The sequence below is a fragment of the Platichthys flesus genome, chromosome 14 (genome assembly GCF_949316205.1).
Source record: "Platichthys flesus chromosome 14, fPlaFle2.1, whole genome shotgun sequence".
Classification (NCBI taxonomy): Eukaryota; Metazoa; Chordata; class Actinopteri; order Pleuronectiformes; family Pleuronectidae; genus Platichthys; species Platichthys flesus.
Window position 1 is genome coordinate 1690094 of NC_084958.1, and position 20445 is coordinate 1710538.

The window sequence follows — 20445 nt, forward strand, 5'->3', positions numbered from 1 at the left end:
TAACTATGAACATTTCATGTCTATAACATAACCTTAACCCAACTTAAATTCATCTCCCACCAGAAACTTTATCCAGGAGGTCAGATATCATGTCTTGCCTCTTTTGGTCCCCATGAGGTCCACTGGTCCTGGCACGATTAGTGTTTATGCTGGAAAAGGTCTTGAATAGGAATAAACACAATATTCCAATGAGTGTCAGGCAGTAGCAGGGTTCGGTGAAGATCCAGTCCAGATTCAGTACACGGGTAGACAATAGTTTAGCAGGCAGAGGTACAGACAGGGAAGAAGCACAAGTGGAGTCGATTACACCGGGCGGGGATCAGAATCATTAGAAGATTAACCAACATGGAAATTGCTGGGACGCTTGAGACACGGAGAAACAAAGAGGAACTGGCAAAGCTACACAGGAACACACAGACTAAATACACTAGATGATGAGGAACAGGTGCAAACAATTGGGGAGGAGCAGACAATCAACTAGGTGAAGTACACACAAGGGAGAGAGTGAGGAGTCTGAAAAGAGAGGAGAGATGAGTAAACAATCACAACACAAAACAGAAAAATAAACAATAAATATCAGGCCAACTTAACTTTAGTAACCAGGACTGGACGTAACAGTACCCAGGCTGGTAATGATGAAGGCGGTTAAAGTCTCGAATGAGGGCCGGGTCAACAATGTTCTTCGTTGACACCCATTTCCTCTCCTCAGGACCATACCCCTCCCAGTCAACCAAGTATTGGCGACTGCGACCAAGGCGGCAAACTACCAAGAGGCGTTTGACTGTGTACACCGGACCTCCATTGACGATCCTGGGAGGAGGAGGGGGCTTGGTGGGAGGGACCAATGGGATCTCCAATGCATGCTTGATTCGAGACACATTGAAGGTGGGATGCACCCTCATTGACCTGGGAAACTGGAGTCGTCACTGCAGCTGTGTTGATGATCCTGGAGATGGGGAACGGACCAATAATCCGGGGTGGCCAACTTGTGGGACTCCACACGTAGGGGAATATCAAGGGTGGACAGCCAAACTCTATTATCAGGTTGGTACGTGGGTGTAGGGGTCACTCGTTCGTCCGCCGCTGTTCTTGCACGGAGTGAGCTTCTTAGGAGAACTTCACAGACCCCACTCCAGAATCCAACAGCACCAATGGATGAACTTCTGGGCAGAGGGGACATTGAGCTCCTTCTCTAGGTCGGGGAACAGTGGAGGTTGGTAGCCATAGGCACACTGAAATGGAGAAAAGCAGGTAGATGCACTGGATAAATTATTGTGTGCATACTCTAGCCAGATGAGATGATTATTCCAGGTGGCTGGGTAATGGGAGACAAGGCATCGTAGCCCGGTCTCAAGCTCCTGGTTCATCCGCTCCGCCTGGCTGTTGAACTGGGGATGGTATCCGGAGGAGAGACTGACTTTGGCACCGAGGAGGGAACAGAACGCCTTCCAGAACTGGGAAACAAACTGTGGACCCCGGTCTGACAACACATCCTTCGGGAACCCATGGATGCGAAAAACATGCAACTGGAAAGCCTCCGCAGTTCCTTTGGCAGAAGGCAGCTTGGGCAAGGGAACGAAATGAACCATCTTTGAGAATCTATCAACAACTGTTAAAATAGTGGTGTTAACTTTCGAGAGAGGCAACCCGGTAACAAAGTCCAGAGAGATATCAGACCAGGGGAGATGGGGTACAGGAAGTGGCTGCAGAAGACCAGACCCTAACCCTCCATGGACGGCCACCAGAAGCGTTGTCTGACCACAAAGAGAGTACGCCGTATCCCAGGGTGACAAGAAACCCGGGAGGTATGAGCCCAATGGATGACATGGGAACGAAGTGGAACAGACACAAACAACCGGTTCGGGGGACAGCCGTCCGGCACATGACAATTAATATTTGCCTGTCTGACCCTTTGTTCAACTCCCCAGGTAACAGCCCCTACCACACAGGATGGAGGCAAGATATTAGAGGGGAACCTCTGGGAAGAACCAGGGTCAAACAGACGAGACAGTGCATCTACTTTAGCATTCTTGGAACCAGGGCGATATCACAAGGAGAAATTAAATTGTAAGAAACAAAGCCCACCTGGCCTGTCTGGAATTGAGTCGTTTGGCGGACCAGATGTAGTCAGCTGATTTTTTGCAGTTTAAGTCTTCCTGACCTTATGCTAAGCTTCATGTCAGGGTGGCTGTGGCTGAGGGGTAGAGTGGTTGTCCTCCAACCTGAAGGTCTGCATGCCAAAGTGTCCCTGGGCAACATGCTGAACCCTGAATGGCCCCCCATAGAATAACAAAGTGCTGCGAATAGATGCACTGTATGAATGTGTGTGTGAATGGGTGAATGTAAAACTGTACTGTAAAGCACTTTGAGTGGTCATCAGGACTAGAAAAGCACTATATAAATACAAAACCATTTACCATTTACATTATGCAGAATGTATAACATATACACACGTGGACAAAATAGTTGGTACCCTTCCGTTAAAGAAAGAAAAACCCACAATGGTCACTGAAATAACTTGAAACTGACAAGAGTAATAATAAATACAAATTTAATGAAAATTAACTAATGCAAATAAGAAATTGCTCATGAATTGTGGTACATTTTTATATATTTTTACTTTTCAAGTGCTACCTTCCATTTCGGGAGGTACAGCTAAGAGTCCTGCAACTTCCAGAGAGGGTCTTTCACAGATTGATGAATGCATATAATGGCCAATCATGAGTTGATGTTTATTGGTCAAAGATTGGGTTTAGTTTTTACAGCAGCGGGTCTCCCAAACACAGCCAGAGATGAACAGGTTGCTTTTCAGCATCTTTCAATCTTCACCACACGTGAGCAAAAAAATTGCCCCACACTTTTTCAGGTTTCCTGCTCAGCTCATAGATCTGTGCTGTGTCCTCATCAGTCTCATTTGTGCCTGCTTCCCACGTGTGTCCTCCCATGAACTGTGCTGATTGATCCTCTGCTACATGGATCAATCACACAGTTCCTAACAACATTTCCAAACATTAAAAAAGAAAGATGTTTGGCTTAGAATCTCATTGTCCAAAAAGTGGACCTATGTGGCAAAATGTTCCAGATGCTGTTTTTGGGAGCAGTCTTCTTTCTGGGAAATGTTCTCGGTACCTATATCGGTGCTTATATATTTTACTCTCAAAGTATGAAATTGTCTCATTGGTATGAATGGAGCTAACTACCAAATCAACATCATCCTTCAAGTCTAGTGTAAGTTTCCAGAATGGTTCATCCTCTGGTATCAGATTTCCAACATTTAGTGGTAAAAATCTCAAAAAGTTGGAAACGGAACAGACCTGTGGCTTTATTAACTGAACCCACCGGTTCTCTCAGAACTAATGCTAGAGCTGTGCGATATTACCAAAATATCATAAACCAATGTAGGTAATTTCATATCCCAATAACAATACATATCATGATATAGCACATTTTTGCTGCAAATTCAGTTTAAAAAATAATTCATATAAAATGCAAAAAAAAGGACAGGCCTACTTCTTATAACAGGAGAGCAAGTGGGAAGTCTTATTGCAGCAAGCTCAGAACCGCAATGTTTTTCATGTGACCTGGTGATGTTTTGCAGCACCGGAAAAAGTCTGACAACATTTCTAACCAGCCCACAAATCACTACCCAGGTACCAGGGAAACTAAACAGTTCCCTAACCCTAATTCTTCCTGACAATGAGCAGGTCAAACTGCAAATCAAAGATCAGATCAAATACCCTGATCTTTCTGATGTTCTCCTTTACACTTGACATTATTTAGTTTCATCCCCCAGGCCATAAGACTTTTAAACTGCAATAACTGTAACAAGCACCATGGCATATTTGCACTATTGCACATGATTGCACTACTATTTTTTCTTTCTTCAGCTGTACAAATACATGTTTATATATATATATATTTTATTTCATATTTTAGATTTTAGATTTTCTATTTTATACTATTTTATTCAAATTTTGTTTTGTTTTTTTAATTCTTGAGCATTGTTAGAAGAGAGCCTGTGACTCAAGCATTTCATTGCCAGCAACTGCTTAACTCTGTGCATTTGATAATAAAACTCTTGAATCTTGAATCTTGATTGATTGATCAATGCCTGATGGTGCAAATCAGTAACTCATATATTTGGTGAAAGGAATTGGGAGCTCTTGAAATTTGGGTTATGGAAGTTTCTCAGGAAATTTGGTCGTGATTTAATCAAAGAAAAAAGAGCAACCAAAGAAAACATTGTTACACAATTAGCCACTCTCTTTCAAGGCTCTTTCTGATGGGGAGAGATATTTATTTCACACAATTACTAAATTAATTGGATGACTAATTAATTATGGGCCCACCACCTGTGGGAAGACCCGTTGGGGTCGGGTGCGCAGCCACATGGGTGGCAGCGAAGGTCAGGGGTCTCGACGGACCAGACCCAGGCGGCAGAAGCTGGCTCTGGGGACGTGGAACGTCACCTCGCTGTGGGGAAAGGAACCGGAGCTTGTGAGGGAGGTGGAGCGCTATCAGTTAGATCTGGTGGGGCTTACCTCCACGCACAGTCTCAGCTCTGGTACCGTACTCCTGGATAAGGGTTGGACTCTATTCTTCTCCGGAGTTGCCGAGGGCGTGAGGCGCCGGGCGGGTGTGGGGATACTCATAAATCCCCGGCTGAGCGCCGCGGTGTTGGAGTTTACCCCGGTAGACGAGAGGGTCGCCTCCCTGCGCCTAAGGGTTGTAGGGGGGAAAACTCTGACTGTTGTTAGTGCGTATGCACCAAACAGCAGCTCAGAGTACTCGGCCTTCTTGGAGACCCTGAATGGAGTCCTGTATGGGGCTCCAGTAGGGGACTCCGTAGTTCTGCTGGGTGACTTCAACGCCCACGTGGGCAACGATGGAGACACCTGGAGAGGCGTGGTGGGGAGGAACGGCCTCCCTGATCTAAACCCGAGCGGTCGTTTGTTATTGGACTTCTGTGCTAGTCATGGATTATCCATAACAAACACCATGTTCGAACATAAGGGTGCTCATAAGTGTACCTGGTACCAGAGTACCCTAGGCCGAAGACCAATGATCGATTTTGTGATTGTGTCATCTGATCTGAGGCCACATGTTTTGGACACTCGGGTAAAGAGAGGGGCGGAACTGTCAACCGACCACCATCTGGTTGTGAGTTGGATCAGGGAATGGGGGAAATTTCCGGATAGACCTGGTAAGCCCAAACGAGTAGTGCGGGTGAACTGGGAATGTCAGAAGGAGGCCCCCGTCCTAGGTATCTTCAACTCACACCTCCGGCGGAGTTTTTCTGGCATTCCTGTGGAGGTTGGGGGCATTGAGCCGGAGTGGGCGGTGTTCAAAGCCTCCATTGCTGAAGCTGCGGTGGCTAGCTGTGGCCTCAGGGTCTTAGGCTCCTCAAGGGGCGGTAACCCTCGGACACCGTGGTGGACACCGGTGGTCAGGGAAGCCGTCCGATTGAAGAAGGAGGCCTTCCGGGATATGATATCCTGGAGGACTCCGGACTCGGTTGCAGGGTACCGACAGGCCCGAAGGGCTGCAGCTGCTGCCGTGTCGGAGGCTAAGCAGCGGGTGTGGGAGAAGTTTGGAGAGGCCATGGAGAAGGACTTTCGGTCGGCACCAAAGTGTTTCTGGAAGACTATCCGGCACCTCAGGAGGGGGAAACGGGGAACCATCCAAGCTGTGTACAGTAAGGATGGGACTCTGTTGACCTCAACTGAGGAGGTCGTCGGACGTTGGAAGGAACACTTTGAGGAACTCCTGAATCCGAATAACACGCCCTCTATGTTGGAGGCAGAGCTCGAGGTTGATGGTGTTTCGTCGTCAATTTCCCTGGTGGAGGTCACTGAGGTAGTCAAACATCTCCGCAGTGGCAAAGCCCCAGGGATTGATGAGATCCAGCCAGAAATGCTAAAGGCTCTGGGTGTTGAGGGGCTGTCATGGTTGACACGCCTATTCAACATCGCGTGGGAGTCGGGTACAGTGCCAAAGGAGTGGCAAACCGGGGTGGTGGTTCCCCTGTTCAAAAAGGGGGACCAGAGAGTGTGTACCAATTACCGGGGTATCACACTTCTCAGCCTCCCTGGTAAAGTCTACTCCAAGGTGCTGGAAAGGAGGGTTCGGCCGATCGTCGAACCTCAGATTGAAGAGGAACAATGCGGTTTTCGCCCCGGACGTGGAACTACGGACCAGCTCTTCACTCTCGCAAGGATCCTGGAGGGGGCCTGGGAGTATGCCCATCCGGTCCACTTGTGTTTTGTGGATCTGGAGAAGGCGTATGACCGGGTCCCCCGGGAGAAACTGTGGGAGGTGCTGCGGGAGTATGGGGTAAGGGGGTCTCTCCTCAGGGCCATCCAATCTCTGTACTCCCAAAGCGAGAGCTGTGTTCGGGTCCTCGGCAGCCAGTCAGTCTCGTTCTCAGTGGGTGCTGGTCTCCGCCAGGGCTGCGCCTTGTCACCAATACTGTTTGTGATATACATGGACAGGATATCGAGGCGTAGTCGTGGTGGGGAGGGGTTGCAGTTCGGTGGTCTGAGGATCTCGTCACTGCTTTTTGCGGATGATGTGGTCCTCATTGGATCATCGGCTTGTGACCTTCAGCACTCACTGGATCGGCTGGCGGCCGAGTGTGAAGCGGCTGGGATGAGGATCAGCACCGCTAAATCTGAGGCCATGACTCTTAGCAGGAAACCGATGGATTGCTTACTCCGGGTAGGAAATGAGTCTTTAGCCCAAGTGAAGGAGTTCAAGTACCTCGGGGTCTTGTTCGCGAGTGAGGGTACTATGGAGCGTGAGATTGGCCGGAGAATCGGAGCAGCGGGGGCGGTATTGCGTTCGCTTTACCGCACCGTTGTAACGAAAAGAGAGCTGAGCCGCAAGGCTAAGCTCTCGATCTACCGGTCGATCTTCGTTCCTATCCTCACCTATGGTCATGAGGGCTGGGTGATGACCGAAAGGACGAGATCGCGGGTACAAGCGGCCGAGATGAGTTTTCTCAGAAGGGTGGCTGGCGTCTCCCTTAGGGATAGGGTGAGAAGCTCAGTCATCCGTGAGGAACTCGGATTAGAGCCGCTGCTCCTTTACTTAGAAAGGAGTCAGCTGAGGTGGTTCGGGCATCTGGTAAGGATGCCCACTGGGCGCCTCCCTTGGGAGGTTTTCCAGGCACGTCCAGTGGGGAGGAGACCTCGGGGAAGACCCAGGACTAGGTGGAGAGATTATATCTCAACACTGGCCTGGGAACGCCTCGGGATCCCCCCGTCAGAGCTGGTCAATGTGGCCCGGGAAAGGGAAGTCTGGGGCCCCCTGCTTGAGCTGCTCCCCCCGCGACCCGACTCCGGATAAGCGGATGACGATGAATGATGATGATGAGAGTGACTAACTAATTAGTCATCCAATTAATTTGGATGACTTATGAATCATGCACCTTTAGCCCTTTATAAAAACTTTTGCTCTATAACAAAATTGTTGGAAGAGGGTGAACAAACCTCAGCAAATAGCTGTATGTTGATTCTACTTTATCCAAAACAATTGTTGGTATTTTTTTAGATTTTACCTGCCAGTGTAGGAGCATGATGTTTCTGGACATTAAAACACATTGAAGATTAATTGGCTGTGACAACTTATTAGTTAACCGTTTTCTTCATGTAATTTTATATGTAAATATGTATTTTCCGAAATAGGTTGCCTGGGGTTTATTTTATTGTGTAATTATAATATTAGTAAAATCCCATTCAAACTGTTGAAATTAATATGCTGATGCTTTTGGCTAGGTTTCTCCTGTTCTCCACATAATTATTGCATCTGGAATAATTAGGGCATTCTCAAAAACGTTTTATCTTTATTTCTTGAAAGTTTGTTCAAATACAATATCACACTTTTTGGTCAACTATTTGATCCGAATGGCAGGCTGCTTAACTGGTCCTTTTTAAGGAGTATGCAATTATATTTGATCCAATTCCTTTAGGCATAATAATGCTGATGCGGGGTGTTTTCTTCACTTGGCCGCTTATGCCGTTGACTCACTCTGTCACTTTTTCTGATACTGATCGTCTGTGCTTTTCAACCGAGCATCCTGTTAATAAAGCTATTAGGAATCTATTTCAAAAATACAATCGCTTAAATAATAGATTCTACCCTGTAGGATCTTTCCTTTGAATATAACATTGAAGTAAGTTTTCTTTCTTTTAATTGATTTTAATATTGATAGTGAAGGTACATTCTTTATGATAAATCTTTTATTTCTAATCAGTAGATTAAAACAAATGTAAATTGAGTTGCTCTAGAGTCTAGACCATCTTTTAATGTTATTTTTTATTGAAATGAAGGACTATACCCCTGGTGTCACATCAACATTTCGACCACTACATTTATACCCTATATTGTGCACTAATTGTTTCCCATAATGCATCATGCAAAATAGTGTACAACCATAGACTGTATGTGTACAACTCATGGTTATTTACCTACGTCAAACTGAGCAATATGTACCATAATGCATTTTGCCCGCGGTTTAGAGACCAGAGAAGCGAGAGCAGCAGTAAAAGCCTGACCCGTGTTATAAATTTAAATACGAGCAGCGCATCACAGCACAAACCTGCGGAAACAAGTTTATTTCTACCTTTTAAGATGATCATTCAATGTGTTTTTTGCATCAAATTATTAATACCAACTGTAAAATAAGCATCTAAAATAGTACTGTCAGACCAGGGCCGGCCCTAGCACATTTGGCGCTCTAGGCAAGCTTCACTCCTGGCGCCCCGCCGGGTTGGAGATATATGTTATGGGTCCCAAAATTGATAACACAGCAGCAAAGTATATCTGTAGAATACAGCATGAATGCAGCAGCAATAATGACACGGAGCATTCACTTCCTCATCCAGACTGCATCTTATTCAAATTAAACACAATTTCAAGTTCAAGCATTTGACTGAGTGACTGCATTTTAAGTGCATAAAACATACATTCAATTATTGTGGTGTCTCTTTCCTCGAAACATTTTAATATACATTATCACTCATAAAGAAATATAAACATTTACAATATAGACCTATTGACCATTAGCTTATAACTGGTCTTTATAAGGCACAATAACAATACATGAATTACAGAGTCTGTGTGTGTCGGAGCTGAACTACACACTGTAAAGTAAACAATACACTATTGCGACCCGCCTGCAAGACGACGTGCAGTCGTCTTGCAGGCAGGTCGCCCTTACAGGCGAATGTAGCCCCGCCCACCTAGTGCGCGAGTGCCTCCCCTCACTGCCCAACGAGTTTCTCAGTTTTTACCAGTCTAAGTAGACAATCAAAACAACATCAACATGTCTCATTGACACTCGCAGAGCTGCCAACTCTCACGCTTTCGCCGTGTGACACACGCTTTTGCATGTTTTCACACGCACTCACGCCACACATCCAATTTCTCACGCCAAATAAAAACGGGTCTTTGAAAATAAAAACTATGACTAAATCTATTTTAACTTGTTGACGAGACGAGACGAAAATAATGGTGGTTGACTCACGATAATTTTTTTAAACATCCTATCAGGCCGTCATTAAGTACCAGGAGCGGGCGAGTGTGTGTGCCTGTGTTTGTGTGTGTGTATGCTCCCAGATAGCGCACTGGCCGTTGGCTGGCTCCGCCCCCCGCCCCGCGCACTCGCTCAGAGAGACACAGTGAAAGCAGAGCGCGTTCTCGTGGAGCAGCCTCTCAGTGACTCACTGCTTCTTAACTATGGAAAGCTTCTTAATCAGATCAGAGGCTGCAGTTGATTTCTATCGAGCCTCAGTTTCTGTGTTCGCCTCCACTCTGACCTGCTCTCGCTTTTTTTTTTATATTTCGCCAACTAAAAAACATTTTTAAGCTATTAGGCTGCAGCTATATGTTTTTATTTATTTAAAAATAGGGTACTTCTTATTTCAAACATTTTCCATAAATATGGGGAGGACTCAAATAGCCCTACATAGCTCTGCGTTTATTTTATTTCAAAGTGGTCTTACACTTCCCTGTGTATTGCGTTTGTTGATTTCCTTTGTTGTAACAGGTAAACATATCAATAAAATGTCAACAGTTTTCTTTATTGTTGTTCTATAATTACATAATTGCAACAAACTATAGTTTAGTATAGTATAACTTTATATAAAACTTTCTTAGCTTTGTTATCAAATATGTTTTGCGGCTCCAGACAAATTTTATTTGGGGGAAGAGGGTCCATTGTATTGCTTAAAAAGGCTACTGTTTAAGCATTTAAGCACTTTATTTGTTGCACCTTTTTTTTTGAACATGTGGTGGGAGGCTTTGATTAATGAAAATATTTCTCCCTAACTAATCTTGTGTAATTTTTTGCTGAACATAAATCATTAACTGCACTTAAGAATACAATTATTAACAATATAGCTTAGGTTTCAGTTAAGAATTAGTTGAATACCATTGTAATCAAAATGTCAATCAATCTACCTTGGTCAAATTTAAAACAAAGGTCTATTAATTCAGCTATATTGTGGCACATAGAAAGTCATTGAGGCACAACAATAATTTCTGGTTGAATGTTCAGCTCAAGTCTAGAAGGCCCTACAAGTCATGATCAGAGGAACATGGATCAGAATAAGTTCAGGTATTGCACATCTTTAGCATACCACCCAAAAATCCACTAGAATGCAGGAAATAACATCTACTTAAACCAAAATGTCCTGGGGGTGGACCTTCAGCTATGTCTTTGCTTCTTAGAATGTAACCAATGTTGTCCATCTCCAGTAGGCCGCCCCTATCAACGACTTCGGGCCCCAAAAACCACCAGAATGCACAACATGGATACAACGCCAAATTCCTATTCACTGATATTTGAGCCACCAACGTAGCGAAGCTTTAGGAGCTAACGTAGGTGACTCTCACCCACTACTAACCTGTAGAATACAGGATGAATGCAGCAGCAATAAAGACACGGACCATTCAGTTCCTTATCCAGACTGCATCTGACAGTACGGGTTGCAACTGCTCCCGAGCCAAATGTTCATCCTGAGTGCTGCTGTCATTTACTGATTTCTCTAATGAACTACTTAAAATACTGTCAAAGTAAGTAAGTACAATATTTTGGGCCATATCACATAAAGAGGGGGCGTAAACATTTTTTTGTTTGATTATTTGCTCTGCGCAGTTTTTGGCACCCCCCTCTGAGTGGCGCCCTAGGCAACCGCCTATGTCGCCTGTAGGAAATATCTATGGGAAAGACCATATATCTATGGGAAAGACCGGCTCTGTGTCAGACAGTAAATGATGATGATGTTGTGATGTCATAATCCTGCGACAATGAAGTCATTAGCTGTGCAGATAAATTGCATTGAGTAGAGTCCGAAAGCGTTTTTTATTTTCCATATGAGGTCACTATATAGTTCTCTATATAGAAGTCACTATATAGTGAAGCAGGGAATGTTGAGAGAGTGGGCGATAAAGGGTAACGCCCCTTTGGTTACGATGGTGGTCATCACGTGATCTTGCAACCCGGAACAATAATTCACTAGGAATAGTCGTCGAGGGAAGAGAAAGTGTAAACATCGACACTCGCTGCATCTGCACAGGGTCTGTGTCGGATCTGCTGGGTTTGTAATCAAAGTGCCAGAGTCATGTCGGATGACCCAGGTGTCCACTGGAAGCGAAGCTGGTAATGTGTTCATGGCTCTCCTCCAAACCATTAGAAGTTGTTAGAGACTGAGTCTGTGTCCAACTGAACAGTCATGCGTAACACGCGGAAAGTAGATGGTCTGTGTATCATCGTATCATCTCGTTCAATTATTTCGTTTTGAACCAAAACAACAGAAGACTAAATGTTTTTTCAGGTTTTAGCTTAAACAACAATAATTTCTCCTCGTTTTGGTTTGTCAGAGGGGAAAAAAAGGGACCAAACGAAAGGAAAAGGACACTTTATGAAAGGTATTTCCCGTTTCCAGTTTAGTTAACACATGTATTATGTCGTATCCAACGTTACCCATCAATTTTCTTGGCATTTATTGTGAAATATGTTTTTTTTCGCGAGTCTGCCTTTTTTCAAGTATTAAAAGAACAACAAGATGAGTGAGCAGAATGTGTCTCAGCACTGGACAGTTTGATCATTGTTAACTCTTTCTTTGTCACTTTTACATACTTTAAGGAAACTCAAATGAGTCATCATGTAGGTCACTTTCTGTATATGAAGAAGTTTCTCAGAGTTTACATGCAAAATTTTGTTTTGATGTTAAAGGAATCGCTATTGAATCTTTATATTCACCTGTGTTTTAAGTAGCCCTGAGTGTTTGGAAGGGCTGTTTGCTTTCCCCAATGCCAATGCTGGTTGCTTTTTTCATTCTGAGGCTATACATTCATCACTGGACTTCCCTGGGCAGTACACATGCCATATGAAAAGCTGATAAGATGGACAGCTCTGGAGATTTGTGAGACACAGACAGAGATTACTGAAATAAGTAGATTCTGTGAAAATACAAGTTTATTTAAATTTTCAGAACGGCTTATTTTTTATACACACCAGAGGTTACTTCAGAATTATTCCTTGGCATTTGTGAGCCCTCCTCTAAAAGCTCTGGTATTCAGCTTCATCTTCAGCTTGATATAATGAATGGCAACAACAAAACAAATGTTGTGCTATTATTTTGTAGACAAAGTGATTCTATAAATATTGCTGCCATAGGCCATGATGGAGATATGCATCTGCGACACTGGGGCATCTATTGAATGAAATTTTCAATTAAATTTATCGAATCACAATATACATTATCTCAAGGCACTTAACATAGATGGTCAAGACAGTAAAAATTATACAGAAACCCAACAGTTCCAGAGATGAGCAAACACATCCATAGTCAGATCAGAATCAGAATTATTTTATTTGCCAAGTATATTTGCACGTACAGGAAATTGCTTTGGTGTGGTTAGTGCACTGTACATAAAACATAAAACAACAATATATACAGTAAGACAACAATATATACAGTAAGAAATGATAAATCTAGGGTGTCACTTCCTTTATACTCTCATATTCATCTTTTGCAGCCAGGTCTAGTTAAACACAGTCAGTTGAACTGATGGTCAGTAATCATATCATTAATGAGTCAGAATTTTGGATTAAGGTAACCTGATATTTAATAAACCCCATTTTATCTTTCTAATATTTGGTACCAATAAAGTGCTTTTAACTTTGATTAGTTTTGTTTGTAATACTCCTCTCTTGTTTATTTTTGATTTAATTCATTTAGGTGGTCGGGTGCAGACATAGTATCTATGAAATACTGTGTCAGTCTGATATGGTGAATTAAAAAAAAATCAGTTAAACAAAAGCAATTGTGTGTTAATTGGACAATGTTACCACAACTTAATTTTCACACTGATCAGTTGGTGGCACTATGACCCTGAACTAATATTTATATATGGAGCTATTCAGTTCAGGATGGTGGTCATTGGTCAGTAGTTTGGAATGGGTTTGATAATGCAGAGTGGATTAACAAAGTACTTCCTGTTTCATGGCAAATCAGTAGGCGGCGCTTTGACACTGAGGATATATTGACATATAAAGCTGTTCAGGATTGTACTCTTATCATGTGACAGACATTTGGTAGTGATAGGACTATGAACATTGGAGTTATGACAACATCGTGGCCATTGGCAAAGGATGATCCTTCGCCGCACAACAATGTTTACACGGTTTGAGGAGATGTCACAATTCTGACCATGATCCAATGACTTGATGAGCTCTTTTGAGCTGTATATTGTAAAGCAGCCAGGAGCATTCATTAAAGTATAAAACATGTCACTTCCTGTTGCCACCAGGAGGCTCTGTGATTTCAAGTCTAAATTTCTGTGTAAATGTCATCAGGCTGGGACTCTTGTCTTACATGTCTGGTTTGGACTCGATTGGGCCATGTATGTCCGAGATACAGAACCTCGTATTTTGATGGTGTTTAATTAAACTTTGACGCCACGCCACAGTCACATGGTGTGACGAAAAATCGGTCTCAAAATCAGTTTTTATCTCCATCTTGTTGAGATGACACTCATCTTCATTTTAAGTTGATCTGATGAAAGCCCTGGGACAAGTACATCAAAGTAAAAATGGTGAATATGGCCAAAATGACCGCTTAAGCCAAAATGGCGGGCTTCCTGTTTGGTCTAGCATATCTACCCAAGAGACTTATTTGTTTGTTATGAAAAGAAAAATGCCCCAATCAATTTTTGTACATGTCGGCCAATCGTAGTGCCGGAGCTGCCCTTTAGGGGGCGCTAGTCAGTTTTTTTGCCACGCCCATCCCTTAAACCATATGAATATCTTCATTGGGTGGATGTTAACACACGGATGTAGTTCGAGTGAGATGGACCCATGAACACGGAAGTTACAGCAATTTCGTGTTTCACGGCAAGTTGATGACTTTGACTTTGATGCCACGCCATTAATAATCCGCATGATGAATAGTCACAGTAATCGTATGCCTACATTATCAATATCTTGAGACTCATTTGATACATTTTGACATGGTTTGTCAAAGTGGATGAGGAGGAATACTTCCAAGTGTAAGACATTCCAAAAACAAGACATTTCCTGTTGCCACCAGGGGGCGCTAGGGTTTTTAAGTCAAAATTTCTGTGTAGATAACATATGTCTGAGATACAAAAGCCTGTGATTTGATGACGTTGATTCAAACTTTGACGCCACGGTCACATGGTATGACGATAAGTTGAAATTTTGATAACTTTAGATCTCTATCTTGTTGTGATGACACTCAACTAAATTATAAGTTGATTTGATTAAAGCTCTACGACAAGTACATCAAAGTAAAAATGTGGAATATGGCCAAAATGGCCACTGAATCCAAAATGGCGGTCTTCCTGTTGCGTTTTTCATAATACACTGAGAGACTTTTTTGTGCATCTGGTCATGATACACAACCGTCCTCATTTTCGTGAGAATCACTGAATGCTAAATGAGGGGCTTTTCTTTAGGTGGCGCTGTTGAGCTATTTTGTTGAACCCATTTCCAAATACTCCAGAATACGAACATTTTCACCACCTTCTAATCTACTGCAAACTTAAGAAACTTTTTGAGCACGTTGAAGCCCTCAAAAAGCCCATTCACTATGCTCATACTTACAATTTCAATAGGGCCTCCCACTGGAGGTGCTCGGGCCCTAGTTATCATATAATAATAATTCTTTCAATTTCAATAGGACCTCCCACCGGAGTTGCTCGGGCCCTAATAATCATTTCGTTTTAAAATAGGGCCTCCCATTGATCCAGTAGATCGCTGCACGGCTTTGGCCCGGTCACACCGGAGGCTGAAGCACCGCGCTGCGCCAAGGCTGCCTTGCGGTGCTTCAGCCTCCGGTGTGACCGGCACAAAGTTTTAACATGGGAGTGGATGGGAGCCAGCTGTTATTTAAGGCTTGGCGCTGCGCTGCAGCGTCCGGTGTGAACCCGGCGTTAGTAAATAACTCACAATGCGTTGCTTAGCATACGTCACATACTACGTTGCTCTGATTGGTTGTAGGTCTATCCAATTGAGCGAAGAGGAATTTTACTTCCTGGTCAGTTGAAACACGCCCCATAATCACAGCCCAATGGAGCGGTCTCAGAGTCACATTCTGACTAGAATTGTGAGTCTGACAACGTCAGGCTACCTCTTTCTAGGGTAAAGAAAACAATTTATATAATTTAGATGAAACACACAAGTGAAAACATGACTAGGATTGTTTTCTATTCAGTTTCTGCCAATAGATCCCTTTCTGTAGTGGTGTGATGCACCCTATAATAGGTAAACCTTGATGACTGTAGGGGGTGAGTTGCCATGTTTTCCGCAGGGTTTAGTCTATTGTTTGCGTTTTGTTCCTTGTAATTGACGGGCAATGTTGCTTTGGAAAGTGACTCAGACGAAAGCTGCTTCCCCACTGCTGTAAGGGGCTATTTGAAATTATATTAGTATGGAACAAATTCTGTGTCAAAATCATACCAACCAATTAGACACTGCACATGTCAAGTGTTAAACTGATTAGATGAACATTTCTTAACATTGTCGTTCCACTGACAGAAACACACACACACACAGTTTTGTGGAATTAATAAGACAGATAGATATCGTGTATCTACTACAAGAAGATGTATGGGAACTTTTTGTTTGCAGAGGCTGTGGTTGTGTTATTCCAGGTGGCACAGAGGTAGCAGATGACACTGAATATACACACACTAGCTGCTCATCAAAGAGCAGCAGCAAAGTAACAAACTATACTGAATTCTGATGTACTTAAGTAATTTTTAGTTATGTCTCTTTCATCTCTCCTGTATTATGAACCAAAGGAATTCATATAATATGATGTATAATTGTACAGCACTCCATCTATCTGGTAACTGGTGTTACTGGTTATTTTTGGGGTTAACTGTATGCATAGAAAGCCACTCCACAGAAATAATTCAGGTTAGTAATGCAGAATTTTAATTATCTCTAGATTGTATGGTGACTGCTGATCTGCAATCTGGAAATTACCCTCCACCAGGTTCTCTTGTAGTGATGGACTTGTGTGTGCAGGAGGAGACCTTCCATCACTGCTGTTTGCTCCTCCTGCAGCAGTCAGAGCAGCTGAGAGATGGCTGGAGCTTGGAGTCAGTCCAGGTGAGAACATATGCTGTCATTCTCATTAGACTAGGAAGACAGACCCTGCCAGTTTGCTGCAGGATGTAATTAATTTGAGTTTCTGATATGGCTTCAGGGTTCACAGGTGGGCTACTTGAAGAAGACTGTTCTCAGGTCCGTTGACATCAATTCGAGCTCTGTATGGGACCAAGTGGGATCCAGTTCGGACTCAGGATCCCACACTGTCTCTAATCAACAGCAACAGGAAAAGGTACAGGTGAACAAGTCAACATTCATTTCATGTCATGTACCTTATTTACTAGCTGTATATTTACATATATATATATATCACTGAATGTTCACAGTCACTTATTTTAACTTTCAGTTGTATTTGAATGAACATTTAATTAAAAGGCTGTGTAAAGCAATACAAATGTATTATCTGAATACCACACCACAGTTTCATCAACCACCCAAGCAAACTTGATTACTTAAAATTAATAGTATATATAAATAGTGTTCAAAATAATAAAAAAGTGAGCAGTATTCTGCTGCTCTTACATAGCTCGCCCTTACTGGGCTTGGCTTCCACGGCTGCCGGACAGACATAGTACACCCAAGATTAAGTTTCCTGGTGTACACAGTTTGCACCATTAACTAAAGCAAAGGGTTTTTTTTGACATTTTTTGAATTAATTACAGCTTAGTCAGTAAAATCATACGGGTGGGCTTTGCTACTGAGGGCAGCACTTCGTCATGCATGTCAACAAATAAGAATTATGATGAAGATGTGCGGTTCTCCTTCTCAGGAACCAAGGAATGCTTTAAAACGGTCAAACTTATTACTACATAGTTCCCAATCTTTACACATTTTCAATTATCACTTACTTATATGTATAGCAGGCTAAGAGACAAATGACTGACTTTGCTTTACACTGTCTTTAAATGAATGATCTACAGTACCAGAAGAATCTGCTTAACATGGGGAACTCCACTCTCTCTTCCCCCACAGTCTGCTTTTGTTGCCACATATGATGCTGACAGCATCAAAGAAGACATAGCTGACGATGATGGTGGGTTCTGTGCAGTGTCTAAAGACAGCAGAAAGGTGCTTCAGTACGAGTATCACATCCTATACTCCTGCAGCTATAGTACTCCTGTGCTCTATTTCAGAGCCTTCACTCTTGGTTAGTTGCATGTAATTTGCTTGTAATTTGTCCCACCACAGTTTCCTAATGACCCCAAGGTTTTTTTCATACTTCTCATAATAACATAAGAGATCTCTAATTTCTATTTATAGCACTATTATTCGCTACCGCATGCTTGATCTTTATCTTCCACGCAGACAGCCAGACCTCATCTTTTCAACAGCATTACTGGAATGCAATGCAATCCACCAAAGATGGAGTTTTCCATGATTTTAAAACATTATATTAAGATGTGGATATCAGACGAATGTTCTCATTTGTTTCTTCTGAAGTATTGCTGCAGTAGAAGAGGTGGTATAAACCTCTACATATTTTATCCATGTCAGTCTGTCATGAGTATATTGTGTGATATTATGTCTCTGCTTCATCCTGACATGTTACTCTAATAGAGGGGAGGAGCCTCTCATTGGAGGAGGTGTGGAGCTCTGTTCATCCAAACTTTAGAATTCGACTTCAAAACAGTCCTCTCAATACAATTACTCAGCAGGTAAAAGCTGGGACGATACAACTATCAGCTTTGTTATCAGTATGTGCCTCTCTGTGCTCCACTGAGATCTGTTCTTCGTGTTTCAGGAGCATCCACTGCTTGGTCAGCCTTTCTTTATGCTCCATCCCTGTAAAACAGAAGAGTTCATGAAGCCTGTGCTACAGCTGGCTCAGGACCAAAACAGGTAATATCACTGTTAGCAAGTTTTTCATGAAGGTTTCATGTGGTTTGAGCATCAAAATACTGTTATGATGTGTTACATACCTCAGTATATCCCATAATAAGTTCAAAGTACTCACTTTTTGTATGTCTGTGTGTGTGTATGTGTATATCTGGGCAGGCCAGTGAATTATGTGTTGACATGGCTCAGTGTGGTGGGTCCTCTGGTTGGTCTGGATGTCCCTCTGATGTACTTCACCCTGCTCTGACCCAGCCAAGCCTTACTCAGCAACCCCAGGCCAAACTGATGCTGTAGTTCTTTGCCTCTGTCAGTAAGCATTGCCATGGAGTGGACAGTGGCTTCCATCTATAGATGGGCATTGAATAATCAAGGAGACTGACATTTTTTGACCTTTGTAGTCTATACATTATCATTTAGCGCAATTTTCTGTTGCTGCTATCTATCCATAGCCTACCTGATGTGACTTTGAAAATCAGTATAGAAATTATATCTTGGAATAAAAGCATCTGTATATTTGCCTGTGTTCAAACTATTTAAATAAATTTCAGATCTGCATTTTTGATACAAACACTGCCTGGACTCCTAAAATATGATTCATAAAGAAAAGTGATGCGCTTCTGCTTGCTCCTTATCCAGGTTTGACCTTGGAGAATTTATTCATTCAGAGTCTATTGAAAGATATGTATTCACTCATCCACTCACCACTATATATAGAGGGTTTTAGACAAAAAAAAAAGTTCAGGGGTAAACAGCGTTGTAGTCAAATCCAATACAATTGTTGAAGAGACTGGGGACCCCCTATTCATACGTAAAAAAAATAATAACATGCCTTCATACTTCTGCTTATGGATACTTGAATGACACCACAGGAGCAGTATGGAGGCATCGGATTTTTTTAATTTTTTTATTTTTGAAGAACGAGTCCCATTTACTTGATTTGACTGCAACACTGTTTACCCATGAAACTCATAGTGGTGAGTAGGTAATGACTGAATACAAATGTTTCGGTGAAGTGTCCCTTAAATACCAGCTTGTTGTCCAATAGCTCATGAAACCATAAATATCTTTCCCACTCAACCTCAGTAAATTTTTATAAAGCAAAAATTCTCCCTCTATTTCCTAATAGGAAGATTTTGCTTGTACATTTAGCTCTTTGAACTTTTTCAGTTGTTACTCCAGGTTGCTCATTATCATCATTGTTCATCAGCACTCACAGATGGCAGTTCCAATGCAGAAACTGAAAAAGTGCAGGGGTGTGTGAATACATTAGACAGTATCCCCTTCATGGGAAGGTACATTTTCACCTGTAGGTGGTGCTAAAAGATAAAAAAAAAAGCTTCCAGCTTTCACTTGCATTTCTTATATAAATTATTTACAATTTAAAAAAACATTATTCTAAAGCAAGACCAAGTCACAGCAATATCTGCTGGCTTTTCTGAGAAGGCATAGTTTACTCCGCTGAGTCACAAACTTTTCATTTAAACATTTGTCATTCATGAAATACAGGAAAATTATAAATCCACAAATCAGGTTAAATATGTCTGATTAATGACAGACCAAACTACTTTTGTGCGGGTGGACTTGTAAAACTGGGAGCGAAAGAGGCAAACAAAATGTTATGTTTGTTATTGATATAACTGATTCGTAATTGATTATTGATGATACTTCCTGCTGTTAAAGAGGTAATCTCCACCATTATGGAGCCCAATCCCAGATAGGTACTGAAATCCACTCAGCCATTACACTGTGGCATGCAAGATAAATGAAATGGGTACCAATAGTGAAGAGCAGCATTAGATAAACCCCAACCTTGCAAATGGGATACACATTAAAAATCAAATGTTGGATATAGGCACAACTAAAAAATTGAATGCATACATCTTCAGAGGGCATTACAGGAATTAATTTTAAAACTGGTATGCCAAAGTTAAATATTACTATACTATTCATCATTCCTGTGCTTA

At 42.4% G+C, this 20445-nt stretch overlaps 1 protein-coding gene across 4 annotated transcripts; it reads left to right on the plus strand.

Annotated features, from left to right (window-relative positions):
• Window positions 1-11503: 11503 nt before the first annotated feature.
• On the plus strand, window positions 11504-19049 carry atg10 (ATG10 autophagy related 10 homolog (S. cerevisiae)). 4 transcript variants are annotated; one of them, XM_062404661.1, is made up of 8 exons: window positions 11506-11662; window positions 11884-11931; window positions 16482-16645; window positions 16743-16877; window positions 17618-17792; window positions 18203-18300; window positions 18387-18484; window positions 18641-19049. In XM_062404661.1, exons 1-8 carry the CDS (start codon window positions 11632-11634, stop codon window positions 18726-18728), a joined length of 837 nt encoding a protein of 278 aa, XP_062260645.1. In that variant the 5' UTR covers window positions 11506-11631; the 3' UTR covers window positions 18729-19049. The 4 variants fall into 4 exon arrangements, with proteins under 4 accessions (XP_062260646.1, XP_062260648.1, XP_062260645.1 ...); XM_062404663.1 differs by having other exon boundaries at window positions 16530-16645; XM_062404662.1 differs by lacking the exon at window positions 11884-11931 and having other exon boundaries at window positions 11504-11662.
• The last annotated feature ends 1396 nt before the right edge of the window (window positions 19050-20445 follow it).

Excerpts from the sequence above, each read along its gene's own strand:
- atg10 (XM_062404661.1), top strand. The coding sequence starts at position 11,632 with ATGACCCAGGTGTCCACTGGAAGCGAAGCTG. Across the intron at positions 11,663-11,883 it reads GTCCACTGGAAGCGAAGCTG|AGGGGAAAAAAAGGGACCAA; the intron begins GTAATGTGTTCA and ends TTGGTTTGTCAG. Across the intron at positions 18,301-18,386 it reads TCAATACAATTACTCAGCAG|GAGCATCCACTGCTTGGTCA; the intron begins GTAAAAGCTGGG and ends TTCGTGTTTCAG.